The sequence below is a fragment of the Muntiacus reevesi genome, chromosome 7 (genome assembly GCF_963930625.1).
Source record: "Muntiacus reevesi chromosome 7, mMunRee1.1, whole genome shotgun sequence".
Classification (NCBI taxonomy): Eukaryota; Metazoa; Chordata; class Mammalia; order Artiodactyla; family Cervidae; genus Muntiacus; species Muntiacus reevesi.
Genome location: NC_089255.1, coordinates 20,077,341 through 20,093,375, shown reverse-complemented (window position 1 = coordinate 20,093,375; position 16,035 = coordinate 20,077,341). Strand labels below are relative to the sequence as shown.

General features: G+C 57.1%; 1 protein-coding gene across 3 annotated transcripts; it reads left to right on the top strand.

The window, feature by feature from the left end:
• The first annotated feature begins 513 nt into the window (after positions 1–513).
• On the top strand, positions 514–14,014 carry INSYN1 (inhibitory synaptic factor 1). Of its 3 annotated transcripts, none has more exons than XM_065941560.1 (3): positions 514–1,609; positions 2,633–2,755; positions 13,171–14,014. In XM_065941560.1, the coding sequence occupies exons 2-3, from the start codon at positions 2,684–2,686 to the stop codon at positions 13,891–13,893; spliced, it is 795 nt and encodes a 264-aa protein (XP_065797632.1). In that variant the 5' UTR covers positions 514–1,609; positions 2,633–2,683; the 3' UTR covers positions 13,894–14,014. The 3 variants fall into 3 exon arrangements, with proteins under 3 accessions (XP_065797632.1, XP_065797631.1, XP_065797630.1); XM_065941559.1 differs by having other exon boundaries at positions 514–1,590; positions 2,044–2,755; positions 13,171–14,008; XM_065941558.1 differs by having other exon boundaries at positions 2,044–2,755; positions 13,171–14,008.
• Positions 14,015–16,035: the final 2,021 nt, after the last annotated feature.

Here is a 16,035-nt window from a genome sequence, read left to right as displayed (position 1 = left end):
TAGGTGCTCAGCAAATGTCGGTATTCCATTTTCTTAATTAATCTGATTTAAGGCCATGTCTGGGAGTAGTTTGAGGTATGACAGGGGGAAGGAGGAAGGTCTGATGCGGGAAATTTAGCCGAAAAGGAAGCCCGGAGCGCACTGCAGTGGGGGCAGGGGTAATGGGGGCTTACGGAAAGGTAGGACCCGAGTAAGCCCCTAGCCCGCTGCCCCTCCGCACTCCGAGGTCAACAGGAGAGAGACCTCGGGAGAGTCCGCCTCCAGCCCCGTCAGCGCTGGACGCTTCCTCGTCCCCCGGGTGGCGAGGCCCCCCGGCTCGCGCGCTCGGTGCTCGGCGCTGGGAGGCGTGTGTGTCGCTTTAAAAGCTCCCTCCCGGCGCGCCGGGCCGGCCCCTTCCCTTACAGCGCCGAGGCGAGCGGAGCCGAGCCAGCCGGGCGGCCTTTGAGGGAGCCAGCGCCCGCCCGGGCGGCCAGTCCGGCGGGGGGCGGCGGGGCGGGCCGGGGGCGGTCGGGGCGCGGGCGGCGCGGCGCTCGAGGAGCGGGCCCAGGCCCGCTGAGCCTGGCGGGGCAGGGCGGGGCGAGGCGGCCGAGGGAGGCCCAGCCAGAACCGGCGCCCGGTGGCCCCACCGGCAAACCCGGCGCCCGGGGGCCGGCCAGGAGGCGAGCCGAGAGCCAGCGGGCGGGAGGCGGCGGAGCGGAGGCTGCAAGCCCCGTGCGCCCCGGCCCGCCAGGCTCGCCGCGCGCCCCCTCCCCTCGGCTCCCCTCGCCTCCCCTCGCCTCGCTTCCTCCTCTCGCTCTTCTCGCCTCCTCCCCTCCGCCCGGCGCCCCTCCCGCCCGCGCCCGGGCCGCCAGACCCAGCCCGGCCGGGTTCCCTGCCCCGCGCGCTCTCGGCCCGGCCCGGAGGAGACCGGGTCCCCACGGCCAACGCCGCCCCTCCCCCCGGGACCCGGCGATTCCGGACCGTTTCGGCCGTGGACTGAGCCGCGAGAGCGTTGTCGTCCCGGGAGGACCGCGGGGCTGGGCTAAGCGGACCCTCGCGGCCGCTCCGGACGCCGCAGGTGCCGGAGCGCTGTCGTTCTGGGTCCGGACTGAGCGTGTCCCGGGCGCCCACGGGTGCCAGCTCACTCCCGGCAGGGCAGAGACCACGGTGGAGCCCGGAGCCGGCCGGTCTGGACTGGACAGAGCGGATCCCGGACGGTGCCGAGCCCGGGGAATACCGGGCGTGGGCTGAGGGGATCCCGGCGCCCTCCGATCCCTCCGACTTTGGCTCGCGCGCTGGGACCGGCCCGCCGTCGCCTCGGTCGCCCTGTGCCCGAGTCACCTGTGGCCTCGGAGCCCCGGACCCGCTGGAACCTTGCTCATTACCCCCCCACCGGAGCCCGGCGGGGGTTGACGGAGATTTTTCCTGCCCCCTTCCTCGGAGCGTGGAGGCCCCGCCCCCTCCCACCGCCCAGATGTCTCCGGTGACGGCTCTGAGGACCTCCTTGAGGCCAGGGGCCGAAGGGTCCAAAGAGAGAAGCCCGCCCTAGGAAGCCTTGGGGGCCCCCAACCTCGTCTTGGGACTTGGCCCCCGACGCTGCTCGGAAGGAAGGTCGGTGCCCCCACCCTTGGTGAGTCCGAGAGCGGAGTGGGGGTTCTGACGGAAGGCGGGGCTGGGGAGGGGAAGGTCCAGCTGGGAAGGAGAGCACCCCCGGGGCACTTGGAGCGAGCCGGGAAGACTGGAGGGGCCCTCCAGTGAACCAGCGGGGCCAGGCCTGGGTGGGGGTGGCGGGAGCCAGGGCAGGGTGCCCCATGGCAGGCTGAGGACTTCTGCTTCTAAAGCAGGGGTTCCCTCCTTCCCCTCTAGAGGAGAGACTGGGCTCTAGAGCATCTGCCTCCACCATCCCTCCCCACAAAGGAAAAAACAAACAAACAAACAAACAAAAAAACTCCAATCCCCAGCGAGGAAGGGTGCAGGCTAGGGTGAGGAGGGAGGCAGCGGCATTGCATTGCCGGCTGGTGCTGCAGCCTGGGAAGGCTGACGCCAGACTCGCTCTCTCTGCAGGGGGCTGCCCTCCTCCAATCCGGCTCCCTTTCCAGAGCCACCCACATCTGGAGCCCCTTTCACATCTGGAAGTCCCTGGCCACCATCCCTCTGCAGGTGTCTGTTGCATCTCGACACCTCGGCCTTTGCAATTAAATTGCCTAGGAGTTGTGAGGGGATTACTGCTGCCTTCTGTCCATCCCAAGGGCACCTCTTACCCTTAGTCCCTGCAGAGTCATCCCCCTGCCTCTGTGTCCAGCTCAGCATACCCACAGGCGCTTCAAGTCCTGGAAACCACTCCTGAGACCCAAGGCCCCTCCCCCTGCCCTCCTGTGTCCTCACCTTGACCCCCTCTGTCAGACTGTCTCCCTCTGGGTGTCCCATTCTCCACCCAGAGGTAGAGGAGCGGGGTGGTGGCAGGGGGCTGGGGCTGGGTGAGGGCCACCCAGGGCCAGGGTGAGCTGGGGGGCCGTTAAGATGTGGAGCTCTGCCCTGCTGAGGGGGGCTCCGTGGAGGCAGACGCAGCGTGTGCTTGGCTGGGGGGAGCATGGGCAGGCCTGCGGCCACGTGGTGAAGGATGAACATTCGGGGCACCCCGGACCTCGGGCAGCCCAGTGACGACCCCAGCAGTGGTGGCGAGCGGGAGCGGATTCGACAGCGCATGAAGATGGTCATCGGGCAGCTGGAGGACATCCTGCGAGAGCTCAAGGAGGTGGCCAAGGAGCTAAGGGAGGTGAGTGAGGGGCTGGGCAGCTCCTAGGCCAGGTTTCCTGGGCCTGGCACCAAAACATACTCACATGTGTGTGTTTGTATGTGTGTGTGTGTGTGTGCATGCACACACACATGCGTGAGCAAAGTTGTATGCACCTGTGTCACTCTGCTTGGCACTTCCTTCTTGTTCTCCTTTCCCCACATCTGCTTTGCTAAAGATGTCACTGTACCCCAGGGCTGGAGGGGCCTGCTTGATCCAGGGACTGCTTAGGCAGCATGTCGTGGGTCCTTGGCTCAGAGCTGCTATGGTGGCCAATAAAAGACGGAATCCCACCACAGTCTCTTAGTAGAAGACAGTCTTCTGGGACCCAAGCTGACCTTTGACCCCACCATCTGCCTCCCAGTCTCTGACTGGCTTACAGAGGGCACAGGGAGAGCGTGGGTGGCTTTACTGAGACAGTCCCTACCACTCGAGTCCCAGCTCTGAGCATTCCCTGGTGATCACACAGATACTTAGAACCCTGATCCTGGAAAAATGAAAGCCGGCTTTGCCTTCTGCGCCCCGAAGCGGGTCTAGGGGCTGCTAGTGGATATCATCGTTTCTGTGTGTGTTGGCAGGGGCAGGGAGCTCCTCTGAAGGACGCATCCCTGTCCCATGGTTCCGAATGGTTTTCTTTTTTTTTTTTGCCAAGGGTGAAAAGTCACTGACAGATCCTGGTATGTGTGTCCCTCTCTGCCTCTCTAAGCGGAGCTGGTTTAATTACTGCTTCCCACATCGCCAGGGTAATGAGATACACATGCCCTCAGCCCTGCCCCCTGGGCTGTGTTCGAGCCTGAAATGCATGACCAGCGTTCTGAGCCGCTGGCCTGAATTTGCCCACTGGGTGCCATTACGCCAGCTAGGTGGGCTTTAGGCAAATTTCAACTCCTTGTAACCAGGGTCCCTGCAGAGACGGCAGGGAGAGTGACTGAACAGGAGTTATGGGCTTGAGCTCTCCCCAGCCAGCTGTGTGGGGAAGATGGGGGTGCTCAGAGGGTTTGGAAGAGGGGGTGATGGTGGCAGACCCACTCCCGACTGGCAAAGTGGCATTCCAGCCTGACCTGAGAACCGAGGAGCAGAGGGTGTTTGAAGGAAGTCATGTTCAGAACAGAGGGGATTGTAGAGATTCTGGGACAGAAGCAGAGGTTGGGCAGGGCAGCCCCTCTACCCGGGGTCAGCCTAATGGAGCATCCTTTCTCAGGAGATAGGAATGGTTATTGCTGCAGACAGACAGAAGTGGTGGTGCTTCTTCCCATGGACTGGGCTGGCCGCAGCCTAAGCCAAACATCTTTGAGGAATAAGCCTGGAGGTCAAAGACCAGGTGCCCCTGAGCAACCCCTGCTCTCCCAACCTCAGTGGTCCAGAGGACTGCAGTTCCCACTTTGACTTGCCCCCCCACCCCCCACCAATTTTCAGATGCTCTTTGGTCCCATCGGGGTCATGGGCACTATCCAAAGTCTCAGTCCTGGGCAGGAGCCTGGGACCTATGCCTCAGCAAGCCTGCTGAGAAAGAGCCAGGACTGACTCTAAGCCTGGAGGCAGCTTTGATAAGCGTAGAGCCTCCTCCCAACTGAGCATCTTCCAGGCACCTACCTTCATCTTCCCCTACTGCGTAGCTATCCACAGTTTGAAGGCATCTCACAGGTCATCCAGACTAGCCCTGTTTGTTTGCTGTTGAAGAAACTGGGGCCAGAGAGGGACAGGGCCTGGTGTAAGGTCACATAGCCTACCCGTGGCAGAACTAAGCCTAGAACTCAAGTATCTGATGCCTATGCTGGGGCTTCAGGAGGTGGACTAATGATTGTCTTTGCACTTTGACAGGGGCCTTCTAGAAGGGGCACCTTATGCTCATGCTGCGATGCTCTGAGGTGTACCCTTTAGGGGTGAGGCAGGGAGCTTAGAAGTGCGACAGTTCATTTGCGGATCTTTTAGGTGTTCCCTACCAGCACACACACTCACCCGCTCTCATGTCTCAAACAGCAGAGCTCCAGATTCCCAGGCTTTGCAGCCCAGAGGCCTGAGCTAGGATGGGGAGAGATGAGTCCCCGCCCCCCATACACCCCGTAGGCCATGTGCCTCCACCCAAGACTTTGGCAGGTTGCTATGGCAACCAGAGTCTACCCCGTATGCCTCTGCCTGCCCGCTGCCAATGGCACCCAGCTGGGAGAGGGGCCAAGCCTCAGAGCTCCCCCATCCCCCAGGCAGGGTCTGGACATGGGGTGATGGGCAGAGGAAGTGGAAGGCAGGCGAGGCTCTGAGAGGCCCAGACAGAGGAAGATATGCCATAACCGACTTCCTGTAGGATGGGATTTGTCAGGAATGGGGTTACTGGGTTGGGGCGGGGAGTTCCAAGCTCTGGTTTGGAGTAAAGTGTTGCAGTCCCCCTGCTCTCTGGAACCCATGATCTTGGCTCTTGGTCCTCCAAGGGGACTGTAAAGCTGGATCTGTCAGCCTCTCCTTGGTAGCTTGGTGTGGCATTTTCCCTCGGGGGTGTGGGTGGGCCCAAGGTCAAGACAGTGGCAGACACTGGCTTCCTCACCTTATCACACCCCACTCCCCAGGCAGTACCAGCTCAGAGCTCACCAATGGGGTTCTCATGTCAGAGGGGGAAAGCACTTAGGTGTGAAGAAAAGATTCACAAGCAAGACTGCTGGGAGTAGCAGGAGATGCTGGATGAAGGAGCAAGGGCCAGCAGAAAGGGCTCAGTTGTATCACCCTTTGTCATCCTCTCTCTGCTGCTCTTCTTCCACAGCCCCGGACACTACCCTCCATGGCAGACTGTCCTCCCCATCTTGAGCATACAGCCTGAAGTTCATCGAAAGACGAGGGACACTAAAGCCCTCCCTCCCCAGGCCCCTGAGCCTCAGTTTGCTCATCTCTGAGATGGGGATGATGATCATTTGCACCTCAGTGTTATCTTAACACTTCATCAGGGTTTGGCATGAGGTAAGGGGGCCAACGTGCTTCCCAGATGGTGCTAGTGGTAAAGAACCCACCTTCCAATACAGGTAGACATTGAGACCTGGGTTCAATCCCTGGGTTGGGAAGATCCCTTGGAGGAAGGCATGGCAACCCACTCCAGTATTCTTGCCTGGAGAATCCTAAGGACAGAGGAGCCTGGTGGGTTCAGGTCCCTAGAGTCACAGAGACTCAGACATGATTGAAGTGACTTAGCACGCACACATGAAAGGGGGCCAACACCTACTCACTTCCCTAAAGGATTTGGAGTTTCCCGTACTATACCTCCCCTACCCTGCCAAAACCCTTCTGCAGCTCTGCCATTGGCCTCCCAGGTGATAAGGAACAAGTTCTGTCCCATGAATGGGAAGAGTAGTTTAATGGACTGAGTGAGGTGAGGAATGTAAATGCTTTGAAAACTAAAATTGTGCTGCAGAGAGATGTGATGGTCAATCATTAATTAGCCCTCAGCTCCCCTAGGTTCCCCAAAACTACAGAGTGCCAGGCCAGTCCCAGCGGGCTCTCTAAGCTCCTCAAAACTCTATGGATCTTACTTTAGAGATAGAGCACAGCCTCAGGGCCAAGGTCATGGGCTCTGCAGCCACATGTCTCTGATTCAGATCCAGCTCTGCCCCCTACCCAGCTGTGTGAACTTGGGAGAGTTACTTTGCCTTGCTGTGCTTCCATTTTCCATGTAAATAAGGATAATGAATTTTCCACTCCCCATCCCACTCAGCCTCAGGGTTGTGATGAGAATTAAATGTGTATTATATATAAAGTACTTAGCAGTAGGGCACAAAACTTACTCTGCACTTGTTAAATATTACTAATGAAATATTCAAGCACTGGCCTGCTCCTTATTCCATGTATGGCTTTTAGAATCACATCCACTTCTCAGCTATCATCAGAGAGGTCGAAGTCAGGACCCTGACCTCCTGGCTGGCACCTTTATTGCCTCCAACAGTGGGCAGTCCCACCCTTGTGCGGCAGGGAAAAGGGACAGAGAGTGACAGTGATGGGGGTAGGAAGGAGGTTTCCAATAAGATGGCTTTTGAACTGAGAACCAAAGGAAGTGAGGGTGGTATCTAGGGGATGAGCTTTCCAGGCAGTGGGAACAGCCTGTGCAAAGGTCCTGGGGAAGAAATGTGCTTGGTGTTTTCAGGATTAGCAAGGAAGGCAGTGCAGCTGAAGTGGAGTGACCTAGGAGGAGAAAAGCAGAAAGAAAGGTCAAAGAGGGAGCAGGGAGTCAGGTTACACAGACCCTTGCAGGCCACGGTATAGAATGTGGATTTTGTTCTCAGGGAGAATCCCGCCTGCTCTCCAGGAATCTCCTGGCTGTGTTTCTAGATGGGAGTCTGCCTCCCCACTGCTCTCCCTGCGCTGTGCTTAGTCACTCAGTCGTGTCCAACTCTGCGACCCCATGGACTGTAGCCCACCAGGCTCCTCTGTCCATGGGACTTTCCAGGCCAGACTACTGGAGTGGGTTGCCATGCCCTCCTCCAGGGGATCGCCCCAACCCAGGGATCAAACCCAGGTCTCCAGCTTTGCAGGTGGATTCTTTACCAGCTGAGCCACCAGGGAAGCCCTTGCTCCCCCTGTTCCCTGCCAACTGGGAGCCCCAAAGGCCAGGGGTAAGGGCCTTGCCTTTGCCCTCCTGGGTGCTGAGCTTACCTTGAACAGGTACCTGGCCTCCTCCTCCTCCTCCTCAGTTCCCCGCTCCCCAAGATGTCACTCAGCATATAGGGGTTCAAGGGTACTTATTGTATTGGTCACTAGTGTCTCTCACACCATCACTGACTCTTGGGTAGGACATAACTTAAGGACACAGTTGCCCACCTTGGCCCAAGCACCTCAAGAGGATGGAGGGTGGGCACAAACCCTTCACAGCCAGGGGTGGTGGTGGAGGATGCCCCATCCAGTTTTCAAGGGGAACAGGCTCGGTGGTGACTGTGCAGTCCCCTGGGCAAGGCGCTGCATATGAGGTGGCAGGGAAGCCAAGGGCTGTGCAGGCATGAGATAAATGTGGCCCAGCCAGGAGGCAGCTGGAGCAGGAGAGGCCGGGGACCACAGAGCTGTGCCGAAGTGGGTCAGTTCCATCACCCGCAGCTCAGCAAGAATTGTGTGGATTTTTTCTTATTATTTTTTTGGTCTCACCTTCCTTTCCTCCCTTTTCCCTTCGAGCTCTCCTCCTCCGGACAGATTCATGAAGCTCCTTGGCCAATTAGGCCAGATTGCAGGTTGAGAATCATGTATCATGGTCAACTCACTCCCCATCCCTTTCCCCCAGCTCCACAGCCCCCCAGGAAGACAATAAGTAACATAATCAAGAATTAAAAAATAATCAGTGATCATAAATAATGCAGAATCCCCAGTTATGTAACCAGCTGCCCAGGGAGCTGGGAGGGTGGGAAGGAGTAGTAGCTTGTCAAGAGAGTTGAAGGGACCAGAGGTGAGCAGGGAGGGGATAAACGGGTTCCAGGGATCCCTGGGTCCTCACCCTGGGGCCTTAGGGAACACATTCATGCTTTCCTTGGAGAGGGGTCTCAACCAGGGGTGGAGGCGGGCTAGGGCAAGCAATGTTGGGGTGTCTAAGACTGTGGAACTTTTTCTCGTAAAAGAAGCCCCAAGTGGTTTATATTAAGTCCTCCCTCTGAACTCATGCACTTAGTCAAAAACTGTGTCTGTAAAGAATGTGCCAATCCCTGTACTAAACTGGGGCTGCAGTGGTGGGCAAGACAGATCTAGTCCTGCCTTTCATGGGGCTTCCTGTCTGGTGAGGTCACAGACGTCAATCACATGTGCACTAAAATGATAGCAGTGAGAACTGGAAAATCAGGAGAGGTGCGGGGTGCTCTGAGATCCTTTCACAGGGAAACTGTCTTCAACTGGGGGTCAGGGAAGACTTCCTTATGGAGGCGAGAAGGAATGAGTAGGAAAGAAAAGAGACATGCCAGGTGAGGTGCAGAGGCACAAGTGAGCTCTGTGGAGTGAGTCGGGCTGGTGAACCCAACAGGGTTGGAGACTGCTTGCTGGAGAAAACAGGACCTGTGATCAGATTTGGTGTTGGGTTTTGTTTGGGAGGCTCAGGAGTTTGGGGAGCCAGGAAGAGGGGAAAGCAGATGGGTGACGTAGTCCTGCTGGCTGACTAGGTAGGTCCTTGGATGGAAAGGGAGCTGGACTGGAAGTTGCTGTCAGTGGGGAGACTGGATGGGTGCAGTGTTCAGGGGGGTAGCTGAGGCTATGATCAGGACATGGGTTGTGGACACCCTTAGGGACAGGGTTTGGGACCCAGCAGGTTTTGTTGCAGCCCTTAACCCTGCCCTTCCTATCTAGTGTTTACTCTTGCCCCCTATAGAGCAGGGGATTCCTGTTCTGAGCTCCCCACTTCCAGTCTCAGCTCAACTCCTGGCCTCTGGGTCTCAGTTTCCTGTCAGCAAGCACAATGAGAAAGGTGGTCTCAATGGTGGCTCCAGGTCCTCTTGGCTTCAAGGGTCTGTGGTTCTGTGATTTCTATTTCTCTCTCCATTCTCTCTCTTCCCCTTTCTTTCCTTCTGTGTATATAATTATTTCCCGGCACTCCAAGACAATCCCAAATTACATGTAGGCAAAATGATTATTAAATCTCTGAGAGAAATCATAGATTTCTCTCTGCCACAGCAGAGAGGCAGGTAGCCCGGGACCTGCCCCATTCCTGCCTTCTACACTGGCCTCGTGAAATGAGGCACCGGGGATGGACAGCAGGGGTTGTGGACTGACCCGGGCCCTGCAGACCATCAGGTCCCCATGGCGTGTCACTCCCTTCTGACCCTCACTTATGTCATTCATCTGGTGAGTGTGACATGTCTCACCCAGTGGAGCAGACCAAGATCTACCTGTGAGGCTCAACTATTTGACCTGCAGTATCTCTTCTCCTATACTGTCTGTAGACAGCTTTACTTTAGGGAACATAGGTGCCACCCGTGTGCTGCAGTTTGAAAGGTCTAATAATGTCCCATTATTCTGCCACAGGCCCCGGAAATGTCCCTGTTACAGTGGCATTCCTTTGGTAAAGAGCTGACTCCCATTTGCTCCTGGACCTGATGCCAGGGGCCTGGCCACATGTTAGCACCCATAGGTGCACAGTGGATACTGGGGGTCTATGCTGTTCTATGTGCTCTCTGTGCATCAAGTCATTAAACCCTTACCAGAGCCTTATCAAGCAGGTACTACTAGAATTCTCCTTGGATGAAGAAATTTAGGCCCAGAGAAGTTGAGTAACTCAGCTAAGGTCACACAGCCTGTAAGTGGTGAGGGTTGGACCCTACGTCTAGCTTCAGAGGCCAGATTCTTAAGTGCTTGTTTGTGCGGACTCTGCAGTTTAAAGCACATGCCTATCGAATCTCTAATATCTGGCAAATAGAGGCGTGTCATCCTATTTTACAGTGGAGGAAATGGGGTATGGAGAGGGAAATCACTTGCCGCTCAAACCTCTTAGCCAAGATGGGGCAGGCTTGGGACCTGAGCCCAGACCTCCTTCTCTCCCTTCCCTCCACTCTCCCAGAATGGAAGCAGAGAAGGGCGTTCTGATAGAGAAGGGGAACGGCCCCAACCTGAAGGTCTGCTGAGCAGGGGGCTGGCAAGGGCTCCTTGGGCAGGGAGAGTGTCCTGATCTGAAGGTTCTAGGGCTCTTGCTCTGTGGACCCTGCATCTTCCTCCCAGGGGGTTAGGAACCCAGCTTCGGGGTCTGGCTTGGCCTCAGCCAACCCTGTGAGCTCACAGCCAAGTCATTTGACTCCAGATTCCTACCGTCATCCTTGCACCCTCAGGTAGCAGCAGACTCTCAGCAGCAGTGCCTGAAAAGGGGAATCTAATTAGAGGGTGTGGCTGTCCCACAGGCATAGGGCCTTTCCTGAGGATGGCAGTGCATGGGCTGCTATTTTTCACCAGCTTAAATCCCCAGTTTGCTAGGCCTATTGCATGCATGTTCAGTTGTATCCAACTCTTTGGGACCCCATGGACTGTAGCCCACCAGGCTTTTCTGTCCATGGGATTCTCCAGGCTAGAATGCTAGAGTGAGCCCATTTCCTACCTCAGGGGATCTTCCTAACCCCGGGATCGAACCAGCTGTCTCCTGCCATTCCTGCATTGGCAGGCCAAGTTCTTTACCACTGTGCCACCTGGGAAGTCCAATCCACTAGGCCAGTAGTCCTCCAAGTCTGTTCCTGCACCAACAGTAGCAGGAGAACCATCTTGAAGCTTGTCAGATATGCCCCTCTCGAGCCCCACCAGGACCTCCTGAATAGGACACTGGGAGTTGGCTGATGCACGTCCGGGTTTTTTGTCTGTTTTTATTAGAGTATAGTTGCCTTTCAAGGTTGTGTCGTTTTCTGCTTTATGACAAAATGAACCAGTTATGTGTATACATACATCCCCTACTTCTGTGCATTTGGGTTTGAGAGCCCCTACCTTTGGGTTTGAGAAACCCTACTCGAGGCCAGGGTTCCCACTAGCTCTCAGGTGGGGCTTGGTTTACACAAAGGCTTCAGGGGGATGCGAGGTTCTCTGAGGTATGGGAGTCATTCTGGGCAGTGGAGGACATAAGAAGGGGTGACCAGACTGGAGGATAGAGTTTATACTCATTGGCTGTCCAGGCCCAGAAGTCAGGGCAGCACTTCAGCCGTGTGCAGTGTTGCAGGGCCGGTGGGGGTAGGAATCTCAGGTCCCCAGTGACTGGTCACTTGGGCCCGTCATCTATAAATCCAGGCATTGATGATCTTGTGGTGGAAAGCCTGACACGTGGTAGGTGCTCAGAGCTGGGAGATGATGTCACTTTTATCACCAGTGCCCCCAGAGAGCCCTGGGGCACTGGAAGCAATGGCTTCTCACTGCTCCCCAGGAAGCTCTAGTGAGGTTGGCAGGGCCGGGATTATCATTCCCTCTTGGCATGACTGAAGCTGAAGTCCAGAGAAGTTATGTGAGTTACTCAAAGACACATAGAGCATTTTATGTCCAAGTCAAATCAGGAGCTCGGGTGTCTTTATGCCCCCAGCTCTTCCATAGGCCTCTGCCAAGAGTTCCTTCCACCCCTAGTCTGGGGCTGTGGGAAGTGGGCATCCCTAGGCACTGACTCCCCCCAAGAGTGTCTCAAGTCCTCTAAGCACAGAGTCCTAGAACCTTAAAGATGGAAGGAAATTTGTAGATAGATAAGCCACCCAACTCCCCGTTCACAGATTGAGGAACAGACCTAGAGAGGGAAAATGACTGAGCAGGTCGCCGGCGTCAGAGCCCCTGACTCCTGACGAGGTTGACGCCCCTCTGAGCTGGGCTCCTGGCCGGTCCTCTTCACCCCAGCTTTCCTCTTATACTCTGGAGCACTCAGCAACCCCACTCCTTGCCGAACCCCTAGCACGTCCCTGGACAGCCGTTGTCTTCAGTAAAGGTTTGTTGAATTAGGGACTTTGTTAGTTAATGAACTGGCTGACCACTCCGACCCCAGGGAGAGAGCTCTGAGAGAGCTGGGAGCTGCCTCTGGGGCCTGATGACTCACTGCATCTGTCTTTGTCCCTGGGTCTCTGGTCCTTCCGCTTTGCTTTTGTTGTTGTTTTGCTGGTTTGGATTCTGGCCTGCATCTCCTCTCCTCCCGTTGCTGTGTCCACTCCCTGTGTCTCTGAGCGGGTCTCCCTTCCTCCCTCGCTGCCTTCACTGCCGGTGTCTGTGCTGACCGAGGGGCCGTCCTGAGGCGGGGCCACCTGCACGGACCAGGGGCAGGCGGGTGCGCTGACCTCTGCAGCCCGCGTGCATTTAACGAGCAGCTCTGGGCCCAGGATGGATGGTTTTCTTATTGCTTACCAAAAATGCTTGCTTTATTCCTTCCCCCACAAGCCAGGATTGATCTCCACTCATCAAGCAGTGGGGAAGGGGAGGAGAGAGGAGGGTCTGGGGCTCTGTAGGGGTGGGGTGGTGGAGATCCATGGGGGCCAGTTTCTGACCTGCTGCAGAGGCCGGTCCAGGATGTTTCAGAAAGCCTGGGCAGAGTCTTTTTGTGGTTCTCACATCTCATTTCCTCTCCGAGGGTGGGTGGGCATCCCGCCACTGAGTGGACTCACTGGAGTCTCTCAGCCCTGTTTGAAATGGTCCCCAGTCAAAGGAAGATCCAACTCTGAGAACTGGGGCTGCCCCCCAGAACAGCAACTGGCTTTGGGGCAGGAGGGGGTGTGTGTGAATGGATGGGGTGCAGGGCTGGAAGGCACCCTCCCTCTCCCAGAGGCATTGAGGAGTGGAAAACAGGCGGATGGTCCAAACCTGCTGTGTTCACGCCGGTCCAGCTTTGGCCCTCAACAGGGCGAACAAACCTGTGAACTCAAGTCCACCTGTGTCCTGTAGGGTCACCAAGGGTAGGACAGGGCACACTCGCACCTTGGTGATGCTGGCCCCTCACTCCTCTCCCCTTGCCCGGCCAGGTGGTGAGCCAGATCGATAAACTAACCTCGGACTTCGACTTTGAACTGGAGCCAGATGACTGGACCACAGCCACTGTGAGCAGCACCTCCAGCAGCGACAAGGCGGGCGTGGGCGGCCCCTTTGACCTGGGCCACCTGGACTTTATGACGGCCGACATCCTCTCAGACAGCTGGGAGTTCTGTTCCTTCCTGGACATCTCCACCCCCTCAGACTCTGTGGACGGCCCCGAGTCGACCCGGCCGGGGGCAGGCCCGGACTACCGGCTCATGAACGGTGGCCTGCCCATCCCCAACGGGCCCCGGGTGGAGACCCCGGACTCCTCCAGTGAGGAGGCCTTCAGTGCCGGCCCTGTGAAGGGCCAGCTGCCCCAGCGGACCCCGGGGACGCGGGAAAGGGTGCGGTTCAGTGACAAAGTGCTCTACCACGCTCTGTGCTGTGACGACGAGGAGGGGGACGCCGAGGAGGAGGCCGCAGAGGAGGAGGTGGGCCTGTCCCCGGAGCCTCCCCACACAGAGGCCCCTGCTGGCCCCCTCAAGCCCTCCCCGGCTCCCTACAAGCCCAGGCGCTCTCCACTGACTGGACGCCGCTCAGGCCCCACCTCGGTCCCTGAGCAGACCCGCAGGGTCACGAGGAATAGCAGTACCCAAACGGTGTCAGACAAGAGCACGCAGACGGTGCTGCCCTACACGGCCACCAGACAGAAAGCCAAGGGGAAAAACTAGGGCTGGGAGGGGCTGGGGGGCGGTGGGCACATAGAGCTATAAATATATATATATATTTAAACAAACGCAGTCATAATAAAATTTTAAAATGCTAAGGATCCAGCCCCACAGGCCCCAAGGCTTTCACAGAGCTTATCTTCAACATGAGATGCCTACTCACCTCTTAGTTCCCAGGAAGCGTGGCCAGAACCACCCTCCCTTCCTTCTCATGGCAGAACCCCTGAAGGGGGTGTCCTAACTTGTAGAAATGAGGATGGGGAAGTCTGACCTGGGACCCCCACCCCCACCCCTGCAGGCCCTAGAGCACGGTGGTGGAGGCTGGCTGCCAGTCTGGGCCTTGCCCTGAAGGGGATTTGTGAGCAAGAGGCGAGCTCTCAAGCAGCAGGTCCGAGGCCGGGGCTCGTGGTTGGTGATTCGGGAGAGACTGCAGGACCGAGAGTCTGGGGGTGGTGTCAGTCCAGCTGGGCCCGGTCACTCACACGCCCGTGCCTTTTATGTCTTTTACTCCGAGGCTGACTTTTGCTTCTCCTTCCCAAAGGCAAACTTAGCTGGGTGCATCCAAACCCGCCCCTTCTCCCATTTCAGGGTTGCCCAGCACACAAAGGAGGAAAAAGACACTAGCATGATCAGGCCTCCATGGTCAGAAACCTGCAGATCCTGGAGAGCCAGGCTGGGCTGGGCAGAGGTCTGTTTCAAGAAGCTGGACCACTCCCAATCTTTTCAGCTCCCATGCGCAGCCTTGACCTTTAGAGATGACTCAAGAAGAGCCTCAGCCAGTCCCCGCTTGGCCCTGAGCAGACCTGAGGTCCACGTAAGAAAGCAGGCAGCCACTGCCATGGGGCTGTGAACCAGAGCCGGAGACAGACTCCTGGTCCCCTTCCCTAGGCAGGCAGCTTGGAGAGGAGTCCTGCAGCCCTCCTCTCCCCCTGCTTCTCCACACAGGGACCCTGAGCCCAGGTTAGCAGGTCTTGTATGACACCAACAGAGACAAGGTGGGAGCCTAGAGGTAACAGGGCTTTACCTGGGGTGTGGCCTACACGGGGACAGCATCTGAGTACCCTTGGGATAATAATCACGATCATTGCTCATGTTTATGGAGCAGGCCCCCAGGCCACGACTATGCTGAGGTCATTTTACAGCATTATTTCATTTAATCTTCACAGTAATCTGGCAAGGTAGGAACTATCACTATCCCCATTTTTCACATGAGAAGACTGAGGTTCAGAGAGGTTAAGTAACTGGCCCAAAGTCACAGAGCCTGCGCCACCCTCCCCACCATCAGCGTGTAGGCGATTCCTGGTTCTGTCATCTAGCAGCAGTGTGATGCTGAGCAAATCCGTTTGCCTCTCTGAGCCTATCTACCTCATCTATAAAATAGGTCTGATAGTCCTCACCTACCTCATCGGGGGCTATGGGGCTTCGACAAGATGGGGGATGTGAAAGCAGTTGGTAAATGCCAGGGTACAGGACATGCACTGTGGTCAGTGCAACCCCAGCCGAGATTCCAGTGGTTTCCAGGTGGGGACCCCTGAGTGGAGTGGACAGAGAAGCCACTTCCATCAACTGGGAGCTGTCCCCGGGTCACTGCTTCACTTTGTCCCCCACAGTGGCTTGATTCATTGCCCCTTGCTCAGAGCAAGGGGGTAAGGACACCACTCCTTGGGGACCTCCCTCCTGCACATTTTAATTAAGACAGATTCACAACCCACCTGTCAGGAGGGGTCTCTGCTCCTCTTGTGGGGGGCTAGAAAGGCCTGACGAGCAACCTAGCAGCAACTACTGCGCTTGTGCAGTCCCAGTAATGGGGAAGATAGAGATTGTGCAGGCCAGTGTGGAACAGGTGCTGAGGATGCTATCAGGGTGAGATGGGCCAGGCCTAGGCTGCCTGCTTTACAGTATGGGAATCTCCCCTCAGGCCCAGGGTTAAGGTCAGAGCCCTAAAGATCTAGCCAAGGTGCAGCCTCCAGGGTGGCAATCCGGGCAGGGGGCGTTGGAGGGGGGTGGGTGGTGGCTAGCTCTTCCTGGCCAGGCCTGAGAACCTGGGGTCTAAACTCATTTATCAGACCCAGGAAATGCTCAGGCAGTTGGGGCTGATCAATGATGGAACCCTGGTTCAGAGGATGAATGCCAAGCGCCCAGGGC

Excerpts from the sequence above, each read along its gene's own strand:
- INSYN1 (XM_065941559.1), top strand. The coding sequence starts at position 2,600 with ATGAACATTCGGGGCACCCCGGACCTCGGGCAGCCCAGTGACGACCCC. Across the intron at positions 2,756-13,170 it reads TGGCCAAGGAGCTAAGGGAG|GTGGTGAGCCAGATCGATAA; the intron begins GTGAGTGAGGGG and ends TTGCCCGGCCAG.